Source organism: Cetorhinus maximus, chromosome 28, assembly GCF_964194155.1.
Source record: "Cetorhinus maximus chromosome 28, sCetMax3.hap1.1, whole genome shotgun sequence".
Classification (NCBI taxonomy): Eukaryota; Metazoa; Chordata; class Chondrichthyes; order Lamniformes; family Cetorhinidae; genus Cetorhinus; species Cetorhinus maximus.
The window spans coordinates 15,880,945-15,905,762 of NC_135906.1; the positions used below are offsets into that span (position 1 = coordinate 15,880,945).

General features: G+C 39.8%; 1 protein-coding gene across 2 annotated transcripts; it reads right to left on the reverse strand.

Annotated features, from left to right (window-relative positions):
- Nucleotides 1-1,310: 1,310 nt before the first annotated feature.
- Nucleotides 1,311-21,812, reverse strand: LOC144668834 (heme-binding protein 2-like). 2 transcript variants are annotated; one of them, XM_078531235.1, is made up of 8 exons: nucleotides 21,583-21,812; nucleotides 14,929-14,982; nucleotides 12,825-12,903; nucleotides 12,041-12,161; nucleotides 8,875-9,014; nucleotides 4,844-5,007; nucleotides 4,039-4,164; nucleotides 1,311-3,914 (listed from the first exon to the last, which is right to left on the reverse strand). In XM_078531235.1, coding segments are annotated over exons 1-7 (642 nt in total). In that variant the 5' UTR covers nucleotides 21,585-21,812; the 3' UTR covers nucleotides 1,311-3,914; nucleotides 4,039-4,082. The 2 variants fall into 2 exon arrangements, with proteins under 2 accessions (XP_078387361.1, XP_078387360.1); XM_078531234.1 differs by having other exon boundaries at nucleotides 1,311-4,164; nucleotides 21,583-21,811.
- Between the last annotated feature and the right edge of the window lie 3,006 nt (nucleotides 21,813-24,818).

Genomic DNA, 24,818 nt, shown 5'->3' on the forward strand with positions numbered 1-24,818 from the left:
CGAAGAGACTGATGAGACAATCAGTGGTGGTAGGTATAACTTCAGTTTTCGGGTGTGCAGGGTAGAGGCAATGTAAGATCAAAAGGCAGCTGCAAGCTTCCAACTGGCTCCACAGCAACCAAAGTGAAAGAACCTCATTTTGAATTCGTAAGGTGAAAATGCTTTGCCTGGTTTCTGGTCAAGTCTATGGGTTGCTGTTGTCTTAATGGAGATTAGTTTGGGAGCTTGTTAAAAGTTATGAAAGCAGTAATTTGTAGCCATGAGTATATATATTTTAACCTGTGTAAATTAATAAAATGCTTCATTTAGTTTAATGTAAAACCTTGAGAACTGGTGGTCTGATTCCTCAATTTGGAGTTGCATCTCAAACATACCACTTAAAAATATAGGTTATGACAGTTGTTTAAAGTTTCCCTCTGGAATTTTCAAATAACTCAGCTTTACCAATTGCATCGTGCATAACATGCTCCTGACAAGAAGCTTCATCTCCTGGGGGTGGATGTTGAGAAATTACATGCCAGCAGCCTCTGATTTTCCATCTGTTAAAATTAATTTGAGCATATGATTTCCTAATATTTAGTAGCAGCATCTGAAGATTTGGGCCAACACCAGAAAAAACTCAGAAAATACCATATCGTTTCTACCCCCCCCCCCCACCTTCATGTTTCTTTGCTGTGTCAAAAGAAACATTTTTATTGAAGAATTCTTTCTGACAGACAGTTTATGGATGAGAGTTCTGAATACCACACTTTAGGAAGTATGTGAAGACATTAAAGAATGGTTCCAGGGATGAGGAACTTCAGTTATGTAGATCATTTGGAGAAGCTGGGACTGTTCTCCTTGGAGAAGAGAAGGTTGAAAGGAGATTTGATAGAGGTACTCAAAACCATGAGGAGTCTGGACAAAATAGATAGGGAGAAACTGTTCCCATTGGTGGAAGGATTAAGAACCAGTAGGCACAGATTTAAGGTAATTGGCAAAAGAAGCAATGGAGACATGAGGAAAATCTTTGATGTAGTGAATGGTTAGGATTTAGAATGGACTGCCTGAGAACGTGGTGGAGGAGAATTCAATCAAAGGGAATTGAATCATTATCTGAAAAGGAAAAATGTGCAGGACTACAGGGAAAAGGCAGGAGAGTGGGACTGGGTGAATTGCTCCTGTCGAGAGCTAGCACGGACATGCCTGGCCGAATGGCCTCATTCTATGCTGTAACCATTTTATGTTTCTATTATATGGGGATGTGTTTGTAGTCTAGTACCACTTCATATCAACAAAAGCAATACAATAATTTCAACACACAAACGATGTACATTTGTAGCTAATTTATTGAAACACAAAAATATTTTATCATTTCTCACATTCTATTCTATTCGATATTAGGATTTATGGAAAAGCAGATTCAATAATGACATAAAATGTAAGAAAAAGAAAATTTGCATTTTTCCTTCTTTCCAGAGTCTGTTAAAGAAATTACACTTTAAACTTAACAATGGAGTTATGGGAAAAACTGAAATTAATCTGCCAGGTGTTTATATGTGCTACCCAGGCCATGGTAAAAAGATGAGGCAATTCAGACACTAGATGGATTTAAAATTGATAAGGGGGAGGTATTGGTTAGGTTATCTGTACTTAAAGTTGATAAGGCACTGGGACTGGATGAGATGTACCCAACAATACTGAGGGAAGTGAAAGTGGAAATTGCAGAGGCGTTGGCCATAATTTTCAGTCTTCCTTAGATTCAGGGGTGGTGCCAGAGGACTGGAGAATTGTTCAAAAAATGGTGTAAAGATAAGCCCAGCAACTACAGACCAGTCAGTTTAACTTCGGTGGTGGGGAAACTAATAGAAACAATAGTTTGGGACAAATAGTCAGTCACATTGGCAAATGCAGGTAAATTAAGGCAAGCTTCTTAAGGGAAGATCATGTTTAACTAACTTGCTGGAGTTTTTTGAAGAGGTAACAGAGTGGGTTGATGAGGTCAGTGCTGTTGATATGGTGTACATGGATTTCCAAAAGGCGCTTGATACAGTGCCACACAACTGACTTGTGAGAAAAGTTATTGCTCATGGAAGAAAAGGGACAGTAGCAACATGGATACGAAATTGGCTGAACAACGGATGAAATTCAATGCACGGAAGTGCGAGGTGATTCATTTTGGTAGGAAGAACATGGAGAGACAATATAAAATAAAGGGTATGACTCTGAGGTGGGTGGAGGAGCACAGGGACCTGGGTGTATCTGTGCATAATTCATTGAAGGTGGTAGGACAGGTTGATAGAGCAGTCAATAAAACACACAGTATCCTAAGCTTTATTAATAAAGGTATTGAGTACATGAGCAAGGAGGTTACGTTAAATTAGTATAAGCCACTAATTTGGCCTCAGCTCGAGGATGATGTCGAGTTCTGGGCGCTGCGTGTTAGAAAGGATGTGAAGGCATTAGAGAGGATGCAGAAAAGATTCACGACAATGGTTCCAGGGATGAGGAACTTATGTCATGAAGATAGATTGGAGAAGTTGGGACTGTTTTTCTTAGAGAAAAGAGGGTTGAGAGCAGATTTGATTGAGGTATCCAAAATCATGAGGAGTCTGGACAGGAGATAGGGAGAAACTGTTACCACTCATGAAAGCATCGAGAATAAGGGCACAAATTTAAAGTAATTAGTAAAAGAAGCAAAAGTGATATGAGGAGAAACTTTTTTACGAGCGAGTGATTAGGGTTTGGAATGCACTGCCTGAAAGTGTGGTGGAGGCAGGTTCAATTGAAGCGTTCAAAAGGGAATTTAGACTATTGTCTGAAAAGGAAGAATGTGCAGGATTACAGGGAGAAGGTGGGGTAATGGTACTAGGTGAATTGCTTATTCAGAGAACCGGTGCAGATACGATGGGCCAAATGGCCTCCTGCACTGTAATAATTCTGTGATTTACTTCCAATATTTCTGATGTACATCTGGAAGGACATCAGAATAGAATCTTGAATAGCCTACATTCAAGAAATTTGTAGAACCTTTCCATGATCTGAGGTCTAAAGGCAGAAGAAATTAACCGTCAAAATCTGACAAGCCAGGAGTTAAAGTATGAACATTACTATATTGTATTTCCTCAATTTATTGTTTCAGGATACCCCAAGAGCAGTTTTGTGGTCCATTACCAACCAGTGGCAGAGACTGAGTACTGGAAAAGTACAAAATGAAAAATTTGAATAGGTAATTATTTAACGTCAATAATACTTTTCAGAAGCCAAAGTGTAATTTATTCAGCTCCTCTGTTAGATGGTCCTACTTGGAGCTCAGTCTGTGGCTCAGGAACAAAATATCTTTAAAAGAAAAAAAAATCTAACCAAATTGCAGTTTGAGTTGTGCATTGAGTTGTGATTTTTTGTGCCATGAAGTGTTGGGTAAAGGCTCCTCACACAGAACAAATCAGACAAAGTTTAGAGAGGACAAGTTGGACATCTTTAGTAGCTGATTATACATCAGTTTCAACCAATGCTTGAGGGTTATTTATGTAGCTAATTAAAACAAACCCAGTAGGCTACATGGTGGTCATTACTGATACCAGCTTTTTATTCCAGATCTTTTTTAATTAACTGAATCAAAATTTCCCAGCTGCCATGTGGGTTTTGAACACAGATTATTTGTCCTGTAAGATAACCAATATGCTACCATCCCTAGTAATTGAATATGAATTGAAGTAGGATAGTAGTTGGCTGAATGAACAAAACATTTATGCTGAAGATGAAAGGTCATCGACTTGGAACGGTAACTTTGTTTGTCTCTTCACAGATACTGCCAACATATTGAGAATTTTCAGCATTTTCTTTTGTTTTATGCTGAAGCTTGGTTTCAGGAGAGGATACTTTATATCATGGTCCCTAGCCAGTCCTAAAATTGGAATTAATGGTCATTGTGTCTTTGAAGCAGAAAAAGAGTACACCATTAGATATGATCCCTTGACCCAGGCAGATAATAATTTCATGTTTCTTTCTATGAAGCTAAAATTGAAGAGCTATGGTTACAGATATTATGAGTTATACCGTGGATCAGAAAACAAGTCCCACGAAAGTTCTTATTGGTGAGGTCATGGGGCTTGAGTTGGACACACTGGAGTTCCATCCGCGATATACCAAACTTCATTATGCCGATCAACTAATGTCTTCGGTCTACATGAAAAAGAAATTTTTAAAAGTTTGATTTTAATCCAAGCAATTTTTTTGAAGTAAAATTTGCAAATTAATGTACATAATATACATTGCAGAATGGGGCATTGCCCTTAGTCATTTCCTTCAGTTTCCACTTCTTCTAAGATAATGTGAGGGAGATAAAAAATATGAAGGAAAATAGATGCAATCTCTTGCCATAGCTAACTGCTATTAAAATTATTCATATATTAATTTTCCTATCTTCCAGATGGGAAATATCTTGTCTTTGCTTGGCTTCTTGTGTCACTTGAATAGCCAGTGATCCAGTCTCATTTTATGACAAATCACAGATCTACTTCCCCCATTTATGAGCACCAACTTGTGTCCCCACTGCATTGTTCTTTGTGAAGGTATTCCCTTCTGCTTCCTTGACTATCACACTCTTGTTATCTGCATCCGAGAGTAGAGACTCCCAAATCTCCATCTGTGCTGCAACTACATTGACCACCTGGAGTTGAAAGAGTACTTAATGTCTCCCCATTTCATCATAGTTAAATTTGTGATTGCTATGCAGAGGATTGCAGTTGAGATTGCCTGCCCTGCACCCTACAATGCAACATATTGCATTTCAGTTCACTCAATTACCTAGATAACCATTGTATTAAATCAATAGTCTCCTAACCTCGCACTAAGTCCTTACCTGTTGTAGCCAGCGCCATAGTAATAACTGGAGTCATAGCGTTTGGCAGCATTATTCAGCTGCTGTTTTAATTTCGAAGCGTAGAATTTTGTATTCAATGTCAATAACCAACCACCAAAGGATTTCACGTAGGCATACATATCTGGGAAGTCAATGAAATAAACCTGTTTCATATAAAAGAAAAAAAAATGTCAGTAGGTAAAAAAATGAAAAAATAAACAGTGTAATGGAATTGGTTACTTAATGTGATAAGAGGAATCCCTACATTAAAACTCCCTTGTTTAGTAATAATCTTGTGCCATTAAAAAATTTTAGGTTTGTGTCTTGAATTTAGCGTGTAGTAAACTCCTGGTCTAATTTGATAGGCAGAAACATGATGCTACACTATCAGAGATAGCAGAAAAATTAGAGGAGAAATATGCTGTCCTATGCCACTACTTTAGATTGTCATGTAGTGGGGGAGACGATGGTGTAGTGGTATTGTCACTGGACTAGTAATCCAGCGACCCAGGGTAATGCACGAATCTTGCCATAGCAGACGGTGGAATTTGAATTCAATAAAAATCTGGAATTATAAGTCCAATGGTGACCATGAAACCATTGCCGATCTTTGTAAAAACCCTAATGTTTTAGGAAAGGAAATCTGCTGCCCTAGTTGTATCACTTGTACAAAGTCTCAACAAAGGAATCATATCTTACAGATAATATCCCAGGCATCACCATCCCCGGTTATGTTACTGGCAGTACAGTGGTATACAGTAGGGAGGGAGTTGCCCTGGGAGTCCTCAGCATTGACTCCGGACCCCATGATGACTCATCAGGTCAGGTCAAATATGGGCAAAGAAACCTCCTGCTGATTACCATGTGCTGCCCTTCCTCAGCTGATAAATCAATGCTCTTCCATGTTGAACACCACTTGGAGGAAGCACTGAGGGTGGCAAGGGTGCAGAATGTACTCTGGGTGGGGGAACTTCAATGTCCATCACCAAGAGTGGCTCAGTAGCACCACCACTGACCGAGCTGGTTGAGTCCTAAATGACTCTAGGTGGTGGTGCGGCAGGTTGTGAGGGAAAAACAGACTTGACCTCATCCTCACCAACCTGCCTGCCACAGATGCAACTGTCCATGACAGTAACGGTAGGAGTGACCACCGCACAGTCATTATGGAGATGAAGACCCATCTTCACATTGAGGTTACCTTTCATCATGTTTTGTGGCACTACCACTGTTCTAAATTGGAGAGATTTTGAACAGATCTAGCAACTCAAGACTGGGCATCCGTGAGGCACTGTGGACTATCAGCAACAGCGGAATTGTATTCAAACACAATCTGTTACCCCATGGCCCGGCATATCCCCCATTCTACCATCTATTAAGTCAGGGGATCAACCCTGGTTCAATGAAGAGTGCAGGAGGGCATGCCAGGAGCAGCACCAGGCATACGTATAAATGAGGTGTCAACCTGGTGAAGCTATAACACAGGACTACTTGCATGCCAAACAGCATAGCAGCAAGTGACAGACACTCTAAGCAATCCGACAACCAACGGATCACATCTAGGCTCTGCAGTCCTGCCACATCCAGTCGTGAATGGTGGTGGACAATTAAACGACTCACTGGAGGAGGAGGCTCCACATATATCCCTGTCCTCAATGATCTCAATGATGAGGGAGCCCAGCACATCAGAGCAAAAGATAAGGCTGAAGGATTTTCTACAATCTTCAGCCAGAAGTGCTGAGTAGATGATCCACCTCGGCGTCCTCCGGAGGTCCCCAGCATCACAGATGAGTCTTCAGCCAATTCTATTCACTCCACCTGAAATCAAGAAACGGTTGAAGGCACTGGATACTGCAAAGGCTATGGGCCCTGACAATATTCCGGCAATAGTGCTGAAAACTTGTGCTCCAGAATTTGCCGTGCCCCTAGCCAAGCTGTTGCAGTACAACTACAACGCTGGCATCTACCCGGCTATGTGGAAAATTGCCCAGGTATGTCCTGTACACAAAAAGCAGGACAAATCCAACCCGGCCAATTACCGCCCCGTCAGTCTACTCTCCATCATCAGAAAAGTAATGGAAGGGGTCATCAACAGTGCTATCAAGCGGCACTTGCTTAGCAATTACCTGCTCACTGATGCTCAGTTTGGGTTCCGCCAGGGCCACTCAGCTCCTGACCTCGTTACAGTCTTGGTTCAAACATGGACAAAAGAGCTGAACTCCCGAGGTGAGGTGAGAGTGATTGCCCTTGACATCAATACTGCATTTGACCGGGTGTGGCATCAAGGAGCCCTAATAAAATTGGATTCAATGGGAATCGGGGAAAACTCTTGGCTGGTTGGAGTCATACCTAGCATAAGGAAGATGATTGTGGCTGTTAAAGGTCAGTCATCTCAGCTCCAGGGCATCACTGCAGGAGATCCTCAGGATATATCCTTGGCCCAACAATCTCCAGCTGCTTCATCAATGACCTTCCTTCGTTCCGTCATAAGGTCAGATGTGGGGATGTTCGCTGATGATTGCACAATGTTCAGACCATTCATGACTCCTCAGACACTGAAGCAGCCCATGTCCAAACGCAGCAAGACCTGGACAATATCCAGGTTTGGGCTGACAAGTGGCAAGTAACATTCACGCCACACAAGTGTCAGGCAATGACCATCTCCAGCAAGAGAGAATCTAACCATCACCCCTTGACGTTCAATGGCATTAACATCACTGAATCCCCCAACATCAATATCCTGGTGGTTACCATTGACCAGAAACTGAACTGGACTAGCCATATAAATACTATTGCTACAAGAGCAGGTCAGAGACTAGGAATCCTGTGACGAGTAACTCACCTCCTGACTCCCCAAAGCCTGTTCACCATCTACAAGGCACAAGTCAGGAGTGTGACGGAATACTCTCCACTTGCCTAGATGAGTACAGCTCCCACAACACTCAAGAAGCTGGACACCACCCAGGACAAAACAGCCACTTGATTGGACCCCATCCACAAACATTCACTCCCTCCACCACCAACGCACAGGTAGCAGCAGTGTGTACCATCTACAAGATGCAGTGCAGGAATTCACCAAGGCTCCTTCGACAGCACCTTCCAAACCCATGACCAGTACCATCTAGAAGGATAAGGCAGCAGATAGATGGGAACACCACCACCTGGAAGTTCCCCTCCAAGTTGTCCACCATCATAACTTGGAAATACATCGCCATTCCTTCACTCTCGCTGGGTCAAAATTCTGGAACTCCCTAACAGCACTATGGGTGTACCTACAGCACATGGTTCACGAAGGCAGCTCATCACCACCTTGTCAAGGGCAACTAGGGATGTGCAATAAATGCTGGTCCAGCCAGCGAAGCTCACATCCTGTGAATGAATAAAAAAAAAGTGTTGCTAACTTTGGGAGCAAATGAAATAATTGATTTCTAGTTAAGAGATAAAAATTAAATTCTTTAAAAAAGAACAAACGTACATTAAACTTACTAGTTTGAGGTAATGAACAGAATTTCTGCTTGGTTGGTTGTGACTCACCAGTGACAGCTAAATATGAAGTAGTTTAAAGTCATTGTGTTGCAGTGCATTTATGGCCAAATGTACTGAATCATAAATTAATTGGTAGCAATTGTTATCACTCTGGTTATGGAACCAAATCTATTGATGCACTCCTTCAAAGCATATTGATCATTATTACCAGTTTTAGGAGGCAACACTCAATGTGTTGGAAATAAAACTCTGCTTCATTTGATCTCCTACATGCAGAGCTCCTGTTTGGCAACACACCATCATGGATTTTCCTGATTGGCCAGATCTTTTCCTCACGTGGAGTGAGGGAAATTGGAGAGTGAGTTACCCTTTTGACTTGTGTATCGCTTTATGGCTATATGAAGATTGACATTCACCAAACTCCCCATGAGCAGATTGGCAGCCTCACCCTTCAAGCAGTTAACGATATATATTACCGAGAGAAAAGAGGAGCAGGAAATTGGACCAAAGTACAATTTATACAAATGTTGAAATATCTATCTACTCACATTAGTATCAATGGGTGCTGGGGGGCTCTGCTGATAATTAGCTGGTATCAAAAAATGGATGATGTAGTTCTTGAATTCCATTGTTCCTTCATTTTGAGGTATCTTAAGCAGAACAGGAGCTGTCATGTCGATTTGTTTGCCTGTGTTTAAATAAGACTGTCAGTGCTTGTTCATAATGGGGACTCTCCTGATTTGCTGCTGTAATTTTGGTGGAAGATTGGCAGAAATCTGGAAAAATTAGTAAATGCTGAAGTTACGGTGAAAATCGGGAGACTCCATGTGTATTCATACGTAAGTGTTTATTCCCTGTTAAGATACTGACCTTCTATGCAAAACCTAGATGGGCAAAACCTGTAGTGCAAGGCACTACCAAGTTTAATAGTATAGAATACAAAATAAGGTTAATCAAGCAGTGGTGTGTGACTGCACCTGTATTGAGTACTACTTTCTCATCACCTTTGCCCTTCCTTTCTGATCTTTATTGGCTACCTGTTCCCAGATGCCTTAAATTTAAAATCTTAGCTTTCAGCTTTAGCCCCCACCACATCTTCACCCCACTTAACTCTGCAACATGCTCCAGCTCTACATTTCTACCCCCTACCCCTGAACACCCTGCTTCTCTGATTCCATCTTTTTTGCATAATCCTCTGCTTAGCTCACAACTGATGACAGAGCAATCAATGGCATTGCTCCTACTTGTTGGAATTTGTTTCTTAAACCTTTCCACTTTTCTACCTCCCTCTCTTTGAAATCTTTCTCAAAACTATGTGACCTGAGCTGAACTTCAAATCCTGCAAATGGTTTTTACCATGAGTGAGTTCTTTGCCTGCAATGTCATTCTTCTCTGTTTCACCCCATTGCAACTGAAGTCCTCAGCCAACTTCACCACCTCAATGATCAATAGCTCTAATTGATAAGAGGCTCAGTTTATTGTGTCATGTGTATCACTAGATTTCCTCTCAGAATCCTTGTTATAAAATCCAGGTCTACCCAGGATTCTTCATGTGTTGAAATAGATTGTTCTAACAGGTTTCTTTCACTCCTTTAAAAGAAAATTTGTTTATTTAATAAGTGTCATTTAACTTATCTCTAGCCTGCATCTTCTCTCTTTTTACTGTAGCCTTTCTTATCCCTCTTCATTTTATGGCTACTGGTATGATAATTAATCCTGAAATATTTATCTTTTGTTTATGCATACAAAGGCACTGCCCAATTCGCTTCTGCCCCCTGCATCCTCAGCAACTTAAGTTAATATAAAACATCTGCAACTTTAAGTTCCAGGCCATACCCCATGGCTTTCCAGTTTTGACCTGCTATGTGTTCTCCTTGCTCTGCTGCTTCATCATTTGGCCCTACCTTGACTGTTCTTTCTGTAACTTCCTTTAAACTTCTCTGACTTACTACTCCTTTTCTTGCACTTGATAGCCTCCTAGAATCTTATCTTTTCAATCATGTTTTTTTGATTATCTTGTCCCCATGCTAGCTAGCATTATAAATAGCTCCCTCTCATCTTGCATTATTTCCCCTCCCTCGTAAAAATTCCTCATCATCGCATCTCTCCTCAAAAAACCCACCCAAGGTCCCTCTGCTCTCAGTAGGTATGGCCCTTGCTTCAACCTTCTTTACCTAGCCAATGTCCAGGAACATGTCATACACCAAGACAATATCCATCTCACCTGCAATTGGATGTTTGAATCCCATCATTCTGGTTTCCAACCCTCCCATAACAATAAAATATTATGTATAGAAATATGTTTGAATATATAGAAGTTGCAACACAAATTATACAGTTAAATGTGAAGAGCTATTTGGCTGATGTGGAGGGTGAACATTAATGTTACCGAAGGTGCCATTCTTGGTCACTTTTTCCTCATCTATCTGTTGTCCCTTGGTTATGTTAATTGCATTAATGGGGTCAGTTTCTACATGTCACTGATAACACCAGAATCTACCTCTTCACCACCTTCTTCATCTCTCCCTTGTCTCTCTGCCGTTACGGTGTTTGTCTGACATGTGGTCTTTGATAAGCCATAACTTCTTCCAAGTAAATATCGGGAAGACTAAAGCCAATGTATTCAGACTCCTTCCACTTTCATTGGATCTATTCCCTTCTCTAGCCACTGTTTCAGCTTCAACCAGACTATTTGCATTCTTGGACACATGTTTGATTCTGAGCTCAATTTCTGTATCCATATCCTTACTGTCATAAAGACTGGCTACTTTCACCTCCAAAACATCTCCTGCCTCAACCCTTACCTCAGCTCATCTACCATATGTCTTTGGCACCTGAAGACTCAATAGCTTTCCTCATTTCAAAAAGTGCATTGTTCAAAACCCTGCTGTGTGTATTGTATCATGTTCCCCATCATTACTGACCTATATTGTCTTCTGATACATCTATTTCTCAAATGTAAAATTCTTGTCATTGTTTTTAAATTGATTAAATTAATTTGTGGCCTTGCCTCTTGTTGCCACCGTAAGCACCTATAGACTGCCCAAGTTATCTTTTACTCTGATTTCAGGTAGTTGTGAATTGCTTTCTTCTGTCGCTCAGCTATTGGCGACCATGGCTTCAGTCTCTTAGGCCCCATTCTCTGGAATGTCCTCCCCTAAGCCCTCTTCCTCTTCACCTTCCCCTGCTGCTTTAAGATGCTCCTTAAAGCTTACCTTCTTGCTATTGGTAGAATCCTGGCACAGCCTTATTAGTAATTGCGAAAAGTGCTTTTAGTCGGCCATCAAAAAAGAACTACTTTCCATGAAAATGATTTTGATTATTTTTTTAGGATGGTATTCTCCCTCCAACTTTCTTGGGTGCTGTTATATCACAGATGGTTCCTGGTTGAGAAGATGATTAGGTGGACAACCTGGTCTCAGGCTTTATCTGCTATGGAAGAAGTTACTAGGAAATGTCTAAGAATGACCTTCGGTGAGTGCCCTTTAATTTTTCCTCCCTGTGGGGAAGTGCCAGCTCTCCACCAGTCTTTTCCCTAAAGCAACACACCTGACTACATAGACAAATATTGGAAAGCTTTTTTCAAATGTTAAGCAATTTATTTTGTGAGATTAAATGTCATTTTTAACTTTGAAATAGAGTTTAATTGGAAGTAATTATTATAGTTAATATGATTGTCAGTGTTATATTTAATTTTTGTTCTCATATTTGTACCTTCTACGTTTTTGCCCTGGATATACTGAAAGAGCCTTGTGAATCCTTGATAGCCAGCAAATTCCATTAAGATGGATGTAATGTTGGTCGCAACCCATTTTGAAGCATTATAATGACGAACCTGCATGTGAAGCAGCAAAGAACAGCAGTGGTTAAACACTAAGCAGCCTGTTCAATTGGTTAAACCTCTAATTACATGTCCTGAATAAAATATGTCTTAATTCAAACTTCAAAGAAGTTCCCCCCACTACACCATTGTGATTTTGTTTCCTTAATCAACTATCTTTCTGGTTATCTTAGAATGAGTGCCAATTTGGACCAAATTTCAACTATTTTTTGTTGTCTGGATCCACACCCACTAGAAACTAGGTTGAGATTGCCCAATCTCATTCCATGTAGGTTGCTTACATTTGGCAAAAAAAGTAAACCTTTGTTTGTTGGCCTGGACTGGATCAAATTCAAATCCCATGCAATTGTGAAATGACAGTGGCCTCATCCAAGCAACCAATTGCTATTTTAACACTGCCCTTTTAGGTGTCACCAGATATTAGTAGAGATTAAATAAATCCTTCAGCAATTGTTTATTGGATGTATTGTGCCTAGTGTTTTGAAGATCTAATGAAAGAACTACTGATCAAATCCAACAACTCTTTTCGAATTCTATTTGTCCAGGATAAGCAACAAGTGCAAAAAAGCCCATTCCATATTGGGTACGATATACATGATATTGAACTTTGTCTGTTTATTCTAGAATTGAGAATTGGCTCTGAGCTCTGCTTCTCACCTCATAATCCGGGGTTTCACAAACAATATCATAATTGAGGCATTCCTTTACTTCTTTGCATTGAGTTGGTTTAGAATAACTGCTCAAAGAAAAATTAGAAAAAGAATAATTAGAAGCAAATATTACCCAAGCTATTCTTAACAGCATACCATGTAGATACAAAAACTGTGGTAAAGTAATGGTTGCATTTTTAATAGATACACTATTAAAGGTGCTTAAAGATATAAAGTCTGATCATTGAGATATGATATAAGTAGGGCGATAGTCCTTTCCAGGCCTGTACTCTCTTGTGTTCCTAAGCATAATAAGACATTTGGAATGTGAGGGGAGGAGTGAGAGGGGATAGTTAAGTACACCTAGTGATGCATCATGGGTAGCCACTGTCTCCTCGAGCCTGCTTGAATGCCTTTAGGAATCTAGGGGGAATTTTCTATGTTTAGCTGCAGTAGTTTTCTCTTTATTGCCTCCTTCAGAAATTGACTAGCAATTGAGGTTGGGGGGGGGTGGGTAGTGGTACACCAGGGTTGCATCATCTACTGAAAAGGATGAGCATTGATGAGCATAATTGTCTTTCTTGTTTCAAGAGACAATTTTAGTGAGGGACATCACAGGACAAGGCAATTTATATTCTCATTCCGTATATGCAAGGGCATTACCTAGCAAGGGTTTTTGGGTAATTGAGCTGTGAGAACCCCGGACACTTTTTTTTATTCTTCCTTAACTCGGACAGTGAGGCCAATTGCCAGGCCTCTATTACTGGTTTGACTGAGATCAGCTGAAAAGAAAGAAAGGCTTATAGCGCTTTTCACGATCACCGGATGTCTCAAAATGCTTTATAGCCAATTAAGTACCTTTGAATTGTAGTCACTGTTGTAAGGCAGAAAATGGACTCATAGAGGGCAGGGACCTCCCTGAGTTTGTATGGTTGAGTGCTAACTGAACCATACCAACATACAAAATACAGACATACGAATTAGGAGCAGGAGTAGGCCATTCGGCCCCACGAGCCTGCTCCACCATTCAATAAGATTATGGCCACTTTCCTGCCTATCCCCAATTCCTTTGACTCCCTTGTTAGTCAATAATCAGTCTACCTCTACCTTAAAAATATTCAATGATCCTCTTTCTACTGTGCCCTGGGGAAAAGAGTTTCATAGACTCATGAGAAAAAAAATTCTCCTCATGTTTGTCTTAAATGGGAGATCCTTATTTTTAGACCATGCCTCCTAGTTCTGGTGTCTCCAACCATCAATTAATCTCAAGTGATCTTTAAGTTTATAAACTGCAGTTCTTTTTGTATAAACCCATTATTTTCCTTTATGTGTCATAGCTTTGTTAACACTAATGCAGTGCAGAAAATACAGACTAAATCTGTTTGCCAGTTTGCCAGTTAGTGGCTGCTTTCTGTTTCATAGAAGGGTGAAGGTTACTTCATTGTTATCACCAATACCACTCTGCAATTAGTCATGGGGAGAGGTAGTAAAACAGTCTGATCCCGTAACATCATGTTCTCCACCATCCACAAGACAGAATGCCTCACTTTGTGGAGCAATCCATCTCATACCTGGAGTGCATTGTGCTTTTGCTTATTCATTTTTTTCCCTGTCATCCCCCGAAGGCACTGGACGGGATTTTCCAGACTCGCCTGCTGAGGGACTGCAAATTCTTGCCCGAAGTCAACAGACCATTTGCTGGTCTGTCATATTTTCCGTCTTGCCCGCGACGATTCCCTCAGTAGGTGGGACCGGAAAACCCCACCCACTGATTGTTCTTCAGGTACGATTCTCAGGCAATGAACATCCCCTGGTACCTTGCCAAGTGGCCATTTTTCAAGTGTGAGCCTAGACTATGATTGTTGGCAAGGCATTTGAGTGTAGGGGCATCATACCTGAACCCAACCCTCTCCTCAAACAACATCAAAATGTGCATTTTGCAGCAGTGGTCAGTTGATAGTGACCCACTGTTGATTAATAATTCAGCACAGGAGAAATACAAATGTAAACACACACCCTGCCATTCTGGTGCAGTCCCAGACCACACCATCATTGTTTCTAAATTTCACTCTCCTATTACACTTCTTTGGGCACACTATCAGTTTTCTCACCTGATTCTAGGCGTCAGACCAAAGAACAGAAAGATAATTAACCCAGCCCAGTTCCTGAGGGGGAAGAAAAAAGAAATGGAACAAATTAAAACAATATGGATAGAGTGCCACATTTTCAGTTTTGCATTTCTAAAAATTTCTTGGAATTCTTCAGTAGTTGTTTCCTTTTGTTCAAAAAATGAGTAAAATTGAAATCAAATAAAAATATTAAATTGTAATGTTTGGTGGAAAAAAATGTAATAGACGGAGAAGACTAAAACCCACTCTCCCCATCCAGAATCTAACATGGACTTCTGCCTTCTCCAATTCACTGATGTAAAAAATGTATTTCACTCCTTCATATACGTCTTAGTTTTGTTATTCAAGCAAAATAAAACAAAACTTGATAAAATTAATATTTTGTAGCATTTTTTTGTTTCTACCCATCCACATTAAAAGCAACTTTCTGAGTACATATGCCCTTAGTGGCACATGTATTCTATGGATAGATGTAAAACCGAAGTTGATTTAAATCATTTTTGTGAAAGTGGAAATATAACTGGCTGTCACTAGGTGGCAGTGGAGGAAGTCAGTAAATACAGTCAGGAACACAGTTTAATTTTTTGTTATCATTGGACTAGATGTTGCAGTCAGCAGCGAAACGACAACGCTTGCTGCTGACCTCGAAGAAAGCTGGCCACAACAATCTATTAATCTCTGTGGTACGAATTTCATCTTTTCCAATGTTAATTTGAATCTGGAGCAAAGTCAGTGGGATCCCCAGGTGTCCAACAACATGGATGTCATTAAGCAGGGTAAACAGCCAAGTCCATTGAAGAATTTTCAGCAAACCAGGAAGTAAAATGCACTGAGCATCCTTCACTTTTTATACATTTTACAGAGAGCGAAATAAATGCTGGGACACACATGAAAAGCTGAAATATCATACACAAGTTTTAAAAAATGTTATATTAAAAACTTAAGATTTTTTTAAATTAGCATGGGAAAAAAATTGACATTCCACAAATGTAAAGTTTATTTTCCAGGGCCAGAGTGAGATTCTTCAGCAGGGGCAATGATTTAGTATGCTTTTAAAAACCCAGTTATACCTCATTAACAAGGTGTAACTTTTTCAGGGGTTTTTAAAAGCCATGTTAAAGAAGTAAAGGGGTAAGTTCTCGTCAGCTCAGTGAGTTCTAAAGATTGCTGTCTCCGGGGACTTCAACAGCATATTCTGTGGAGGAGGAGCGAAGTACTGATTCTGGATTTAATTGCACATACGTGGATGCCAAAGTTACAGGATTTTGAGCGGCGAACAGTGACGATTTTGCCATCATTACAATGCAGCACCTGGACTATTGTTACTGCTTTGAATAGTAACTTCAATTTTTACCAATTTTTACCCCACTGCTCTCGTCAAAGCAGTGACCTGTTGGTGTTTGTTTCCATAGGCGCATGGAAACAAACTATGCAGCCCTGTAGTACCACGCAAGTGGTCATCTTCCACCTGTGAGCCAAAAGAATTGGTGTTGTTCATCATGAGGATCACCATGGCTGAATTTGATCTAGTTCTCATACATGAGGGAGTCACCTGGTTTGCAGTCAGAAGCAGGAACCCTTGTTAATTCTTTCCTCCCTATCCAATAGCATGAAGGCAAATTTATAGCTCTCCTGCTGACTCACTTGACATTGTGAAATTCAACAGAGCCAGTGCATTTATTTATTATGCATGGTTTTATTTTGTTGTGATTCCATTCTCATGATACACCCTTATTTATATTGCTATTCTTAATAATTCCTAGACTATTCAATTATTTCAATCCCTTTATTGGGTTACCTAAATCTGTCATTTGCCAGAAGCATCACTGTGTGGTCAACAAATTGATACAATAATCTGAAACGCAGCTGTGATGGATAAATATTTTGTTCCAGGCATTTTAACAAATCCTCCTGAGGATAGTCTGATTTTTGATAGCCTTTTCTGTTTTATTGAGCTTTTTCATTGCTTCAGTACAATAAATAAAAATGGAAGAACCCCAAAACCTTTTATCTTCATATCTCTCTGTACTCACTGCTTTCCATTTGGAGTTGTAATGTTACACAATTTGTCATATTTGTTGGTAAAGCATCACACTTTCTCTTGTACTTTTCATTTATATTTATACGTAGTATTTGCTAAATAAGTTATTGTTTTCTTGATAATGCAGATCCTTGAGAAACGCTTTGTTACACCTTTTTAGTGTTATTTGAACAATCATTCAAATTAGCATTTCATAGCCACTGAAACAATGTTTTGGTAAACTTCAATTTAAGGTCTGTTAGCTATGAACCCAGTGGTTATGCTCCAGCACTGACCTCTACCCTAAAGTTTGTGGGATCAGCGAGAGGGGCTGACGAATGCCTAGATACATTTTTGTGCTTTCTACCCCATGCAGCTGGACAGTCCACTGCCTGTCTGCTGTTGGGAATTGAGGGGAAGGGGAGGCTTTACCCAAGGCACAGTTGAAATCCCAGCCATCTCCCATTTGACTCCTGATGCACCCCGCCACCCCCAAATGGGCGTAAGAGGGCTGTCACACTTTTATAACAAATGCACTCCATTCTTCAGGTTCTAGAACGCTGCCCTCTATCAGTAAGATATTGACCCCTGCTGAGCCAGGGAAGGAGGCCCTAACCTTGTAAGGGCAGGAGGAAGTTCCTGGAGATAGCGGGCACCGTTTATGATTAGGACTAGGGTAAACACTCAAGTAAATCCAGGACCTATTAGTTTTGCAAGAGTTTGTTAAGTCTAGGCCTCATGTATGTGTTACTTTTAACTTATAAAGTAAAATGGACTGTAAAGTCAATACAATATTTAGCTTTCCATTCTCTTAATCTTAGGTGGCATTGCTGTTGCATACAGCACACAAATAGTGATGCAGATCACAGGTGACAGGAGTTCAGGAGGACAGACAGCCTCTATGGAACATGCCAGGTAAGCTGCTGCATACAGTGTTCATTATTTATTCTAACAAAACTAAACACCTGTTTCCTGAATCAGTGCTCAGAAACAGATTTTGCCTTTTTAAAAGCCACAATGGATGGAGAAGAGGGATCAGTGCAATCCACAGATTTAGGAGTGCATAAAGGATGACAGTGAGAATGTAGTCATAAGAATGGGCAGGATGATGGGGAAGGTAAATGTAAATGATGGTAGGAGTTGTGGGGATATGGGTAATCAATGCACAAAATGTTGCTGGAAATCAAAGTGCATTTTAACAGCTTGTGTAGAATTTGTGGCAGTTGCACCACATCTACTTTAAAGCAAGTTATTCATTTCTATATAAAAGAAAGAAAAATAAAGACTTGCATTTATATAAGTCCTTATCACGTTGTTTAGGAAAAACTTCAGAGTGCTTCACATATAATGAGTTACTCATTTTTAAAATTACACTGACTGTTACCATGTCAAAATTGAGAGAACACAAACTCACATTGTCATTGCCTAAGTTTTTCTCTCAGCTCTTCTGTTTCAGTCAATAACTATTTTGTGCTGATCAAATGAAGAACAGCTCTTCTTTTATGTAGCTTTCATACTAAGGGTGGGATGTTATTATAAAATGTTGGTTATTCAACACTGAGTGACAGAGAAAGCTCTGTAATGCTTAGTTGCAGGAGATCACTTGCACTGCATGTAAAGTAACTGTGTAAGTCACATTACAAGCTATTCAACAATAAAGCTGCAAGAATAGCCACCAGCTGTTTTATAAGCATGTCATGTGTCAAACTTTACCAAGTTTGCCCAATCTTATGAAACCTTCTTGGTCCGTTATCATCGTTGTGTGTCTTAGATGAGGTTGTCCTTGGTTAGGATCGATAGAGAATGCTGAATTCAAGGTGGTTGGTAAACTTTAACTTCTATTAAACACTCTTCTAACTATATACAGGATAAGGCTTAGCACGAGGCTTCACATGGAACTATCTCAGCATACTCTGTTGTCATGTGATGCTACATCACTGATGATGTAGACTGTATATTTACATTAATCCTTTGGACTACATTTGGAACCAGGGCTGGGCTGTTTTTTATGGTCAGATTCTGATGTGCCAGCATTCCTTTGATTAATTGCCTTGGCAAGGAGGAATTGCTTTTAATTTTATCAACCACAACCAAATGAGCTCACACCACAGAGTGATAATTGCAAAATGTATATAGATAGAAATCTTGACCTATCTGAAATACAAAGAAAATAAAACTACCTGTAATTTTGCATGGAGGGGCTGAAACTACAATTCTTATGTACTAGGTGGCGCAGGTGGATGCTGGGTACAAAAGGGACAGAATCCAGTAATCAGTGAATCACCTATGTGCTATCTCTAGGATTTCTATGGACTTGTGCAGGTCACATTTAATTGAAATGTTCCTCTCAGTGCACAGCCACCAGAAGCACTTTTAGATGCACGCCTTAACCTTAGTTATTAGATTTCTGAATTTGCTTCTTTGCCATTTTAGTAAAGTAGTTTTTTTTTGCCTTACGATAAGCCTATGAAATTGACCTGTTTTATTTGAAGCAGAGAAATACTTTGGTTTTTATTTGAACATTTGCACTCCAAACTGGACCTATTCACCCAAATGATTGTCATATCATTCTATATGCTGCTGTCTCTTCAGGAGATGGCGAATGTGGAGTAGCAGGAGCTAAGACAGGTGTGCCTGCGTCACAGGAGATTGCAGTGCACCAGGTTTTATTCTAAGAATTACATTCCTAGGAATGTCTGAGAATCTGCATTTCAGATGGTTATGGTTCTTAAATCATCTCCAGGACCAGCAGTGTTGTAGCAGTAATGTGACAACTGTGTTAAATTTTTGTGCTATGCTTTGCAAAGTGTCACAGGGAACAACTGCTATTGAAACCAGTACGCAGAACAGTTTATCCAGGGTGGGGGTAACCAAAGCATTATTTGTTGTGGAAACTGATTACAGCATTTGGTCAAAACAAGAACAGCAGTAGTAGGAGCTCAGAACTCAGTAGGAGTTGTGAGGAAGCAGCAGAAGTGGGAAGATGATACAGCATAAGGGAATTTAAAGGGCTAGGGTCTTCCAGTGAGGGTGTACGGAGAATAGAGAAAGAATCTATTGTTCATTCTGCTGCAGCTTCCCAAAACCATTGGACCTTTCATCTCACCCGATTTGATCCTCTGTCCTGCTACTTTTCCAACATTGGTTCAAGATATTGGAACTAACAGCTCTCAAGTGTTTAAAACAACAGATACAGTAAAAATAAAAACAAAAAGCTAAAAGCTACTGCGGATGCTGGAAATCCAAAACAAAACTAAAACAGAATTACCTGGAAAAACTCAGCAAGTCTGGATACAGTAAAAAGCTTTATTTTTTAAAAAATTGAATAATTCTGTGCTTTTCTTAAACAGTTTTAAAATCAACAGTGTAATATTAATGCAGCTGTATTGCATCCACCGCTAGTACAGTATCATCAGAATTGAGGTAAATTCTGCAGCTGTAAATTCCAACAGCTCAAGATCTGGCTATTCTTGGGTCTCAAGAGTAACTCCTTGAGTGTGCAAAACACAGTACTGCATTTAGTCTGGCCTCAAGTGTTCCCAACAGGAAATAGAATCACAGAATTGTTACAGCACAGAAAGAGGCCATTCGGTCCATCATGTCTGCACCAGCTCTCTGTAGGAGCAATTTACCTAGTGCCACTCTTTCGCCTTCTCCCCATAGCCTTGCATATTCTTCCTTTTCAGATAGCAATCCAATTCCCTCTTGAATGCCTCCATTGAACTTGTCTCCACCACACACCCAGGAAGTACATTTCAGATCCTAACCACTCACTGCATGAAAAGTTTTTCTCATGTCATGCTCATTTGTCAATTATCATAAATCTGTGCCCTCTTGTTCTCGATCTTTCCATCAATGGGAACATTTTTCCTTGGTATCGTGTTGATTAATCAAATACAGGAGATGGTGAGATTTCCAATTCAAGCACTGCACATCCAGAATCCCAACATCAAGATAATAACCATTAAAAAGTATATTTTTTTAAGTTACTAATCTTAACTAATGAGGTTTATAAATGTTCAGTGATATTTCTATTGCAGACATTGTACCAATGATTTTTTTAAAAAAGGCACTGATTTACACAACTAACAAGTTATCACTGCTGAAACACACATTGTTCATATAAGACTGGAAATTCTATACTTGTGTGGAAATGAAGTTGTATTAAATATACCCCAAAAAGACTTGGGAGAAAAGTGATCTTTAAAAAGACCTCTTTTACCAATCAGTCAGTTCACTGTGTTGGGTTTGAACGAATGGCATAATAACACCACTGAGTTAATCAGTTTTAAATATTAAATTGCTAATTAATGTAGTTTGTGTATTGCAGTAAAGTTTCTGTTGCATTCTAGTTAGGTATTTCACAGATCAATGCACAAAATGTTTCTGGAAATCGACACTATTTTAAAAGCTTGTGTAGAATTTATGGCAATTAAACCACATTTAGTGTAAAACAGATTATTCACTTCTATATAAAAGAAAAATATTTGCATTAAAAAAACCCTTATCACATTGCTCAGAAACATTTCAAAGTACTTCACATACAATGAGTTACTCTTTTTTTAAAAGTACACTGATTGTTGTAAATTGAAAGGACACTATTTTAGAAAACTCACATTGTCGTTGCCTAGGTTTTTCCCCTCAGCTCTTCTGTTCTCGGTCGATGACTGTTTATTTTGTGCAGAGCAAATGAAGAACAGCTCTTCTTTTATGTAGCTTTGATATTAAGGGTGGGGTGTTATTATAAAATGTTGGTTATTCAACACTGAGTGACAGAGAAGGCTCTGTAATGATTAGTTGCAGGAGATCACTTGCACTGCATGTTAAGTAACTGGAAGTCACATTACAGGATATTCAACAATAAAGCTGCAAGAATAGCCAGCAGCTGTTTTATAAGCATGTCATGTGTGATTGTTTGTCAAGATTATCCAATGCTTACGAAATCTTCTTGGAACCAGAGCTACTGTTTATAGTCGGATTCTGATGTGGCACTGTTTCTGTGACTGATTACCATGGCAAGCAGGAATAACTTTTAATTTTATCAATCATAACTAAATGTGCTGACACCACAGAATGATAATACAAAACATATAGAGATAGAAATTTTGATCTATCTGAATTTAAAAAAAGACAAAACTGCCTTTAATTTTGCATGAAGGTGCTGAAACTATGACTCCCATGTGTCACAGGTGAATGCTAGACACGGGACAGAAACCAGTGGATGGATGCAATATTCTAGATAGAATACTCTGTATTATTTTGTGCAGAGCAAATGAAGAACAGCTCTTCTTTTATGTAGCTTTGATATTAAGGGTGGGGTGTTATTATAAAATGTTGGTTATTCAACACTGAGTGACAGAGAAGGCTCTGTAATGATTAGTTGCAGGAGATCACTTGCACTGCATGTTAAGTAACTGGAAGTCACATTACGGGATATTCAACAATAAAGCTGCAAGAATAGCCAGCGGCTGTTTTATAAGCATGTCATGTGTGATTGTTTGTCAAGATTATCCAATGCTTACGAAATCTTCTTGGAACCAAAAACTCTGTATTCTATCTCTAAGATTTCCATGTACCTGTACTGTAACTGATCTCAGGTCGCTTTTAAGATATTTCTGTCAGTGCACAGCCCAGTGGAAGCACTTTTAGATATGCACACCTTGACCTTAGCTTTTAGACTGCTGAATTTGCTTCTTTGCCATTTTGACAATTTAATTCTTTTTGCCTTGTGATAGCCTGTGAAATTGGCCTTCAGTTTCATTTGGAGCACAGAAACAATTCTGGGGCAGGGTTTTAGTTTTGAGGTCGGGACCCCGACGTTAAGCCCATTTCTGACCCTGCTCAGCGTTGGTGTGACACATACACTGGAATTTTGAAAGTATTGGTCAATCCATGGCCAGAGGGCGTGCTCATTGTTCAATTATGCATGGCAAGCAGTCTCCAATGCTGCGTCCGGCAGTGAGAGAGCTACAGCCTGTTGGATTGACTTATAGGGTACAGGTTGTTTGCAATAAATCCCCAATTGTGAATTAAATCATCAGGTTTTACAAGGCTTAACCATCTGGCAAGAATGAACACTTTAAATGGTAAATTCAAAAGCTGCATTAACCATTAAAAGGTAGAAAAGAAACAAGTTAGAAAGGTAAAAAGCAAAGTTTCAATTAACAGTAATTAGCAGTAAGAGGAGAAAGCTTAACTTTAGTAATTAAACAGACTTCTCACATCTTTCCTTGGTTGATCAGGCCGAAGACGTGAAGTGAAGATAACCCCAAAAGGTGGATGACATATTAACGACATGGCTACTCGGAATGTTCATTTTTATCCCCTTAGCTCACATTTTCATATCTCAAATTAGCCCAAGTGTTGCACAGTAATTGGTCAACTTAACTGTCTGCTAATTTATAATTGGCTCTTGGCATCTGTTAGCATCTCCTGATGTCTTAACACAATGGCCTACTCAAAAATGAGAAAGGTTGGATAATGCCTCATTCATTCCCCATCTTAATATAACTCGCCAAGGTCATGAAAGTTTCGAGTTTAGCACACCTTATCTCTTCAGACTGGCTGGAGAGACACCATTTTATATTTCTCATGATTAGTATATTTAAAATCAGGTGTTAATTATGTGTAATTATAAAACATAAAATATTACAGACTTTGTGTTACAGGTTATATTACTAGCCTTACTGATAAATCTATTGTTTAATTACTTATTCTTTAATTGTTTCACAATTAAGGCTCTCTACTTAGCTAACCTGGCTGGTTTCCAATGATGTAGTAATTGATTTAGTTATTTTAAAATGCCTTCTAAATTAGTACAAAATGGCTTCTGACTATGTTAGTTCACTATGCAAAATAACATATTGATTCAGACTACAAAAATGGTCATCACACTAAAACTATTCATTTTGAAACTACTGACAAGCCTGCTGATGCAGGTAAGGGAGAGAGAGGCCATCTCTCCCAGCACTTTTAAACCCTTTGAAACCCATAGCTGCCAGACCGGGTAAGTTTCCTCCAGCCCCACAGGGTGACTGCAACTGCAGATGTGACCATGTTTCTGCATGGGCACATGGTTGGTTTTAAAGGTCATCCAGAGCGCTGACTCTCTGGCCTCCTCGTCGAAGGGCGCCTCGTTTTACTATTCGTTTCTTTGCCATGATGGTGGGGGAGCTGGGGCCTGCACACTGCAAAAATTCCAACCAACACAGGAAAGAGCTTGATAGTGCCCTCAATTACTTCATCTGGCTACCCGCAGCTTGTGGATGGGTAGCCATTGTACCTCTGACCTGGCCGCCTTGAAAATGGCCCTGAGGCAGGTAGATCCCAGCAAACAGGCATGCTGCTGTCCCACGGTAATTGTTCTGCCTGGTCACCTCCACCCCTTCTTGCCTCTGCACTCCAAACTAGATCAATTCACCCAAATCTTTATCATGTTATTAGATATTCTGCTGCATCTTCAGTATATGGAGGATGAGGTGTAGCAGGAACAGTGGCAAAGGTGCCTATATCACAAGAGGGTGCAGTGCACAGAGTTTCATTCCAAGAGACATGTCCGAGGATTGTCTGAGAAGCTATGCCTTATAGGATTAAGGTTCTTCAGGGAAGCAATAGTTGACCTGTGTTGGCTCCTGCAAGATCTCCAAACTACTCCAGGAGTAGAACTACTGCATCAGTAAATTGACTACTGTGTTCAACTTTCATGCTTCGCTTTCCTTTCAAAGTGTCACAGGAAACAACTGTCAGTTTACCCAGTATACAGAGCAGTTATTCCAGCATTATTTGCAATGGTAGCATTTGGTCAAAATGGGCAGCATTAGCCAGAGAGGACTCAGACTCAAACTTGGCTCAC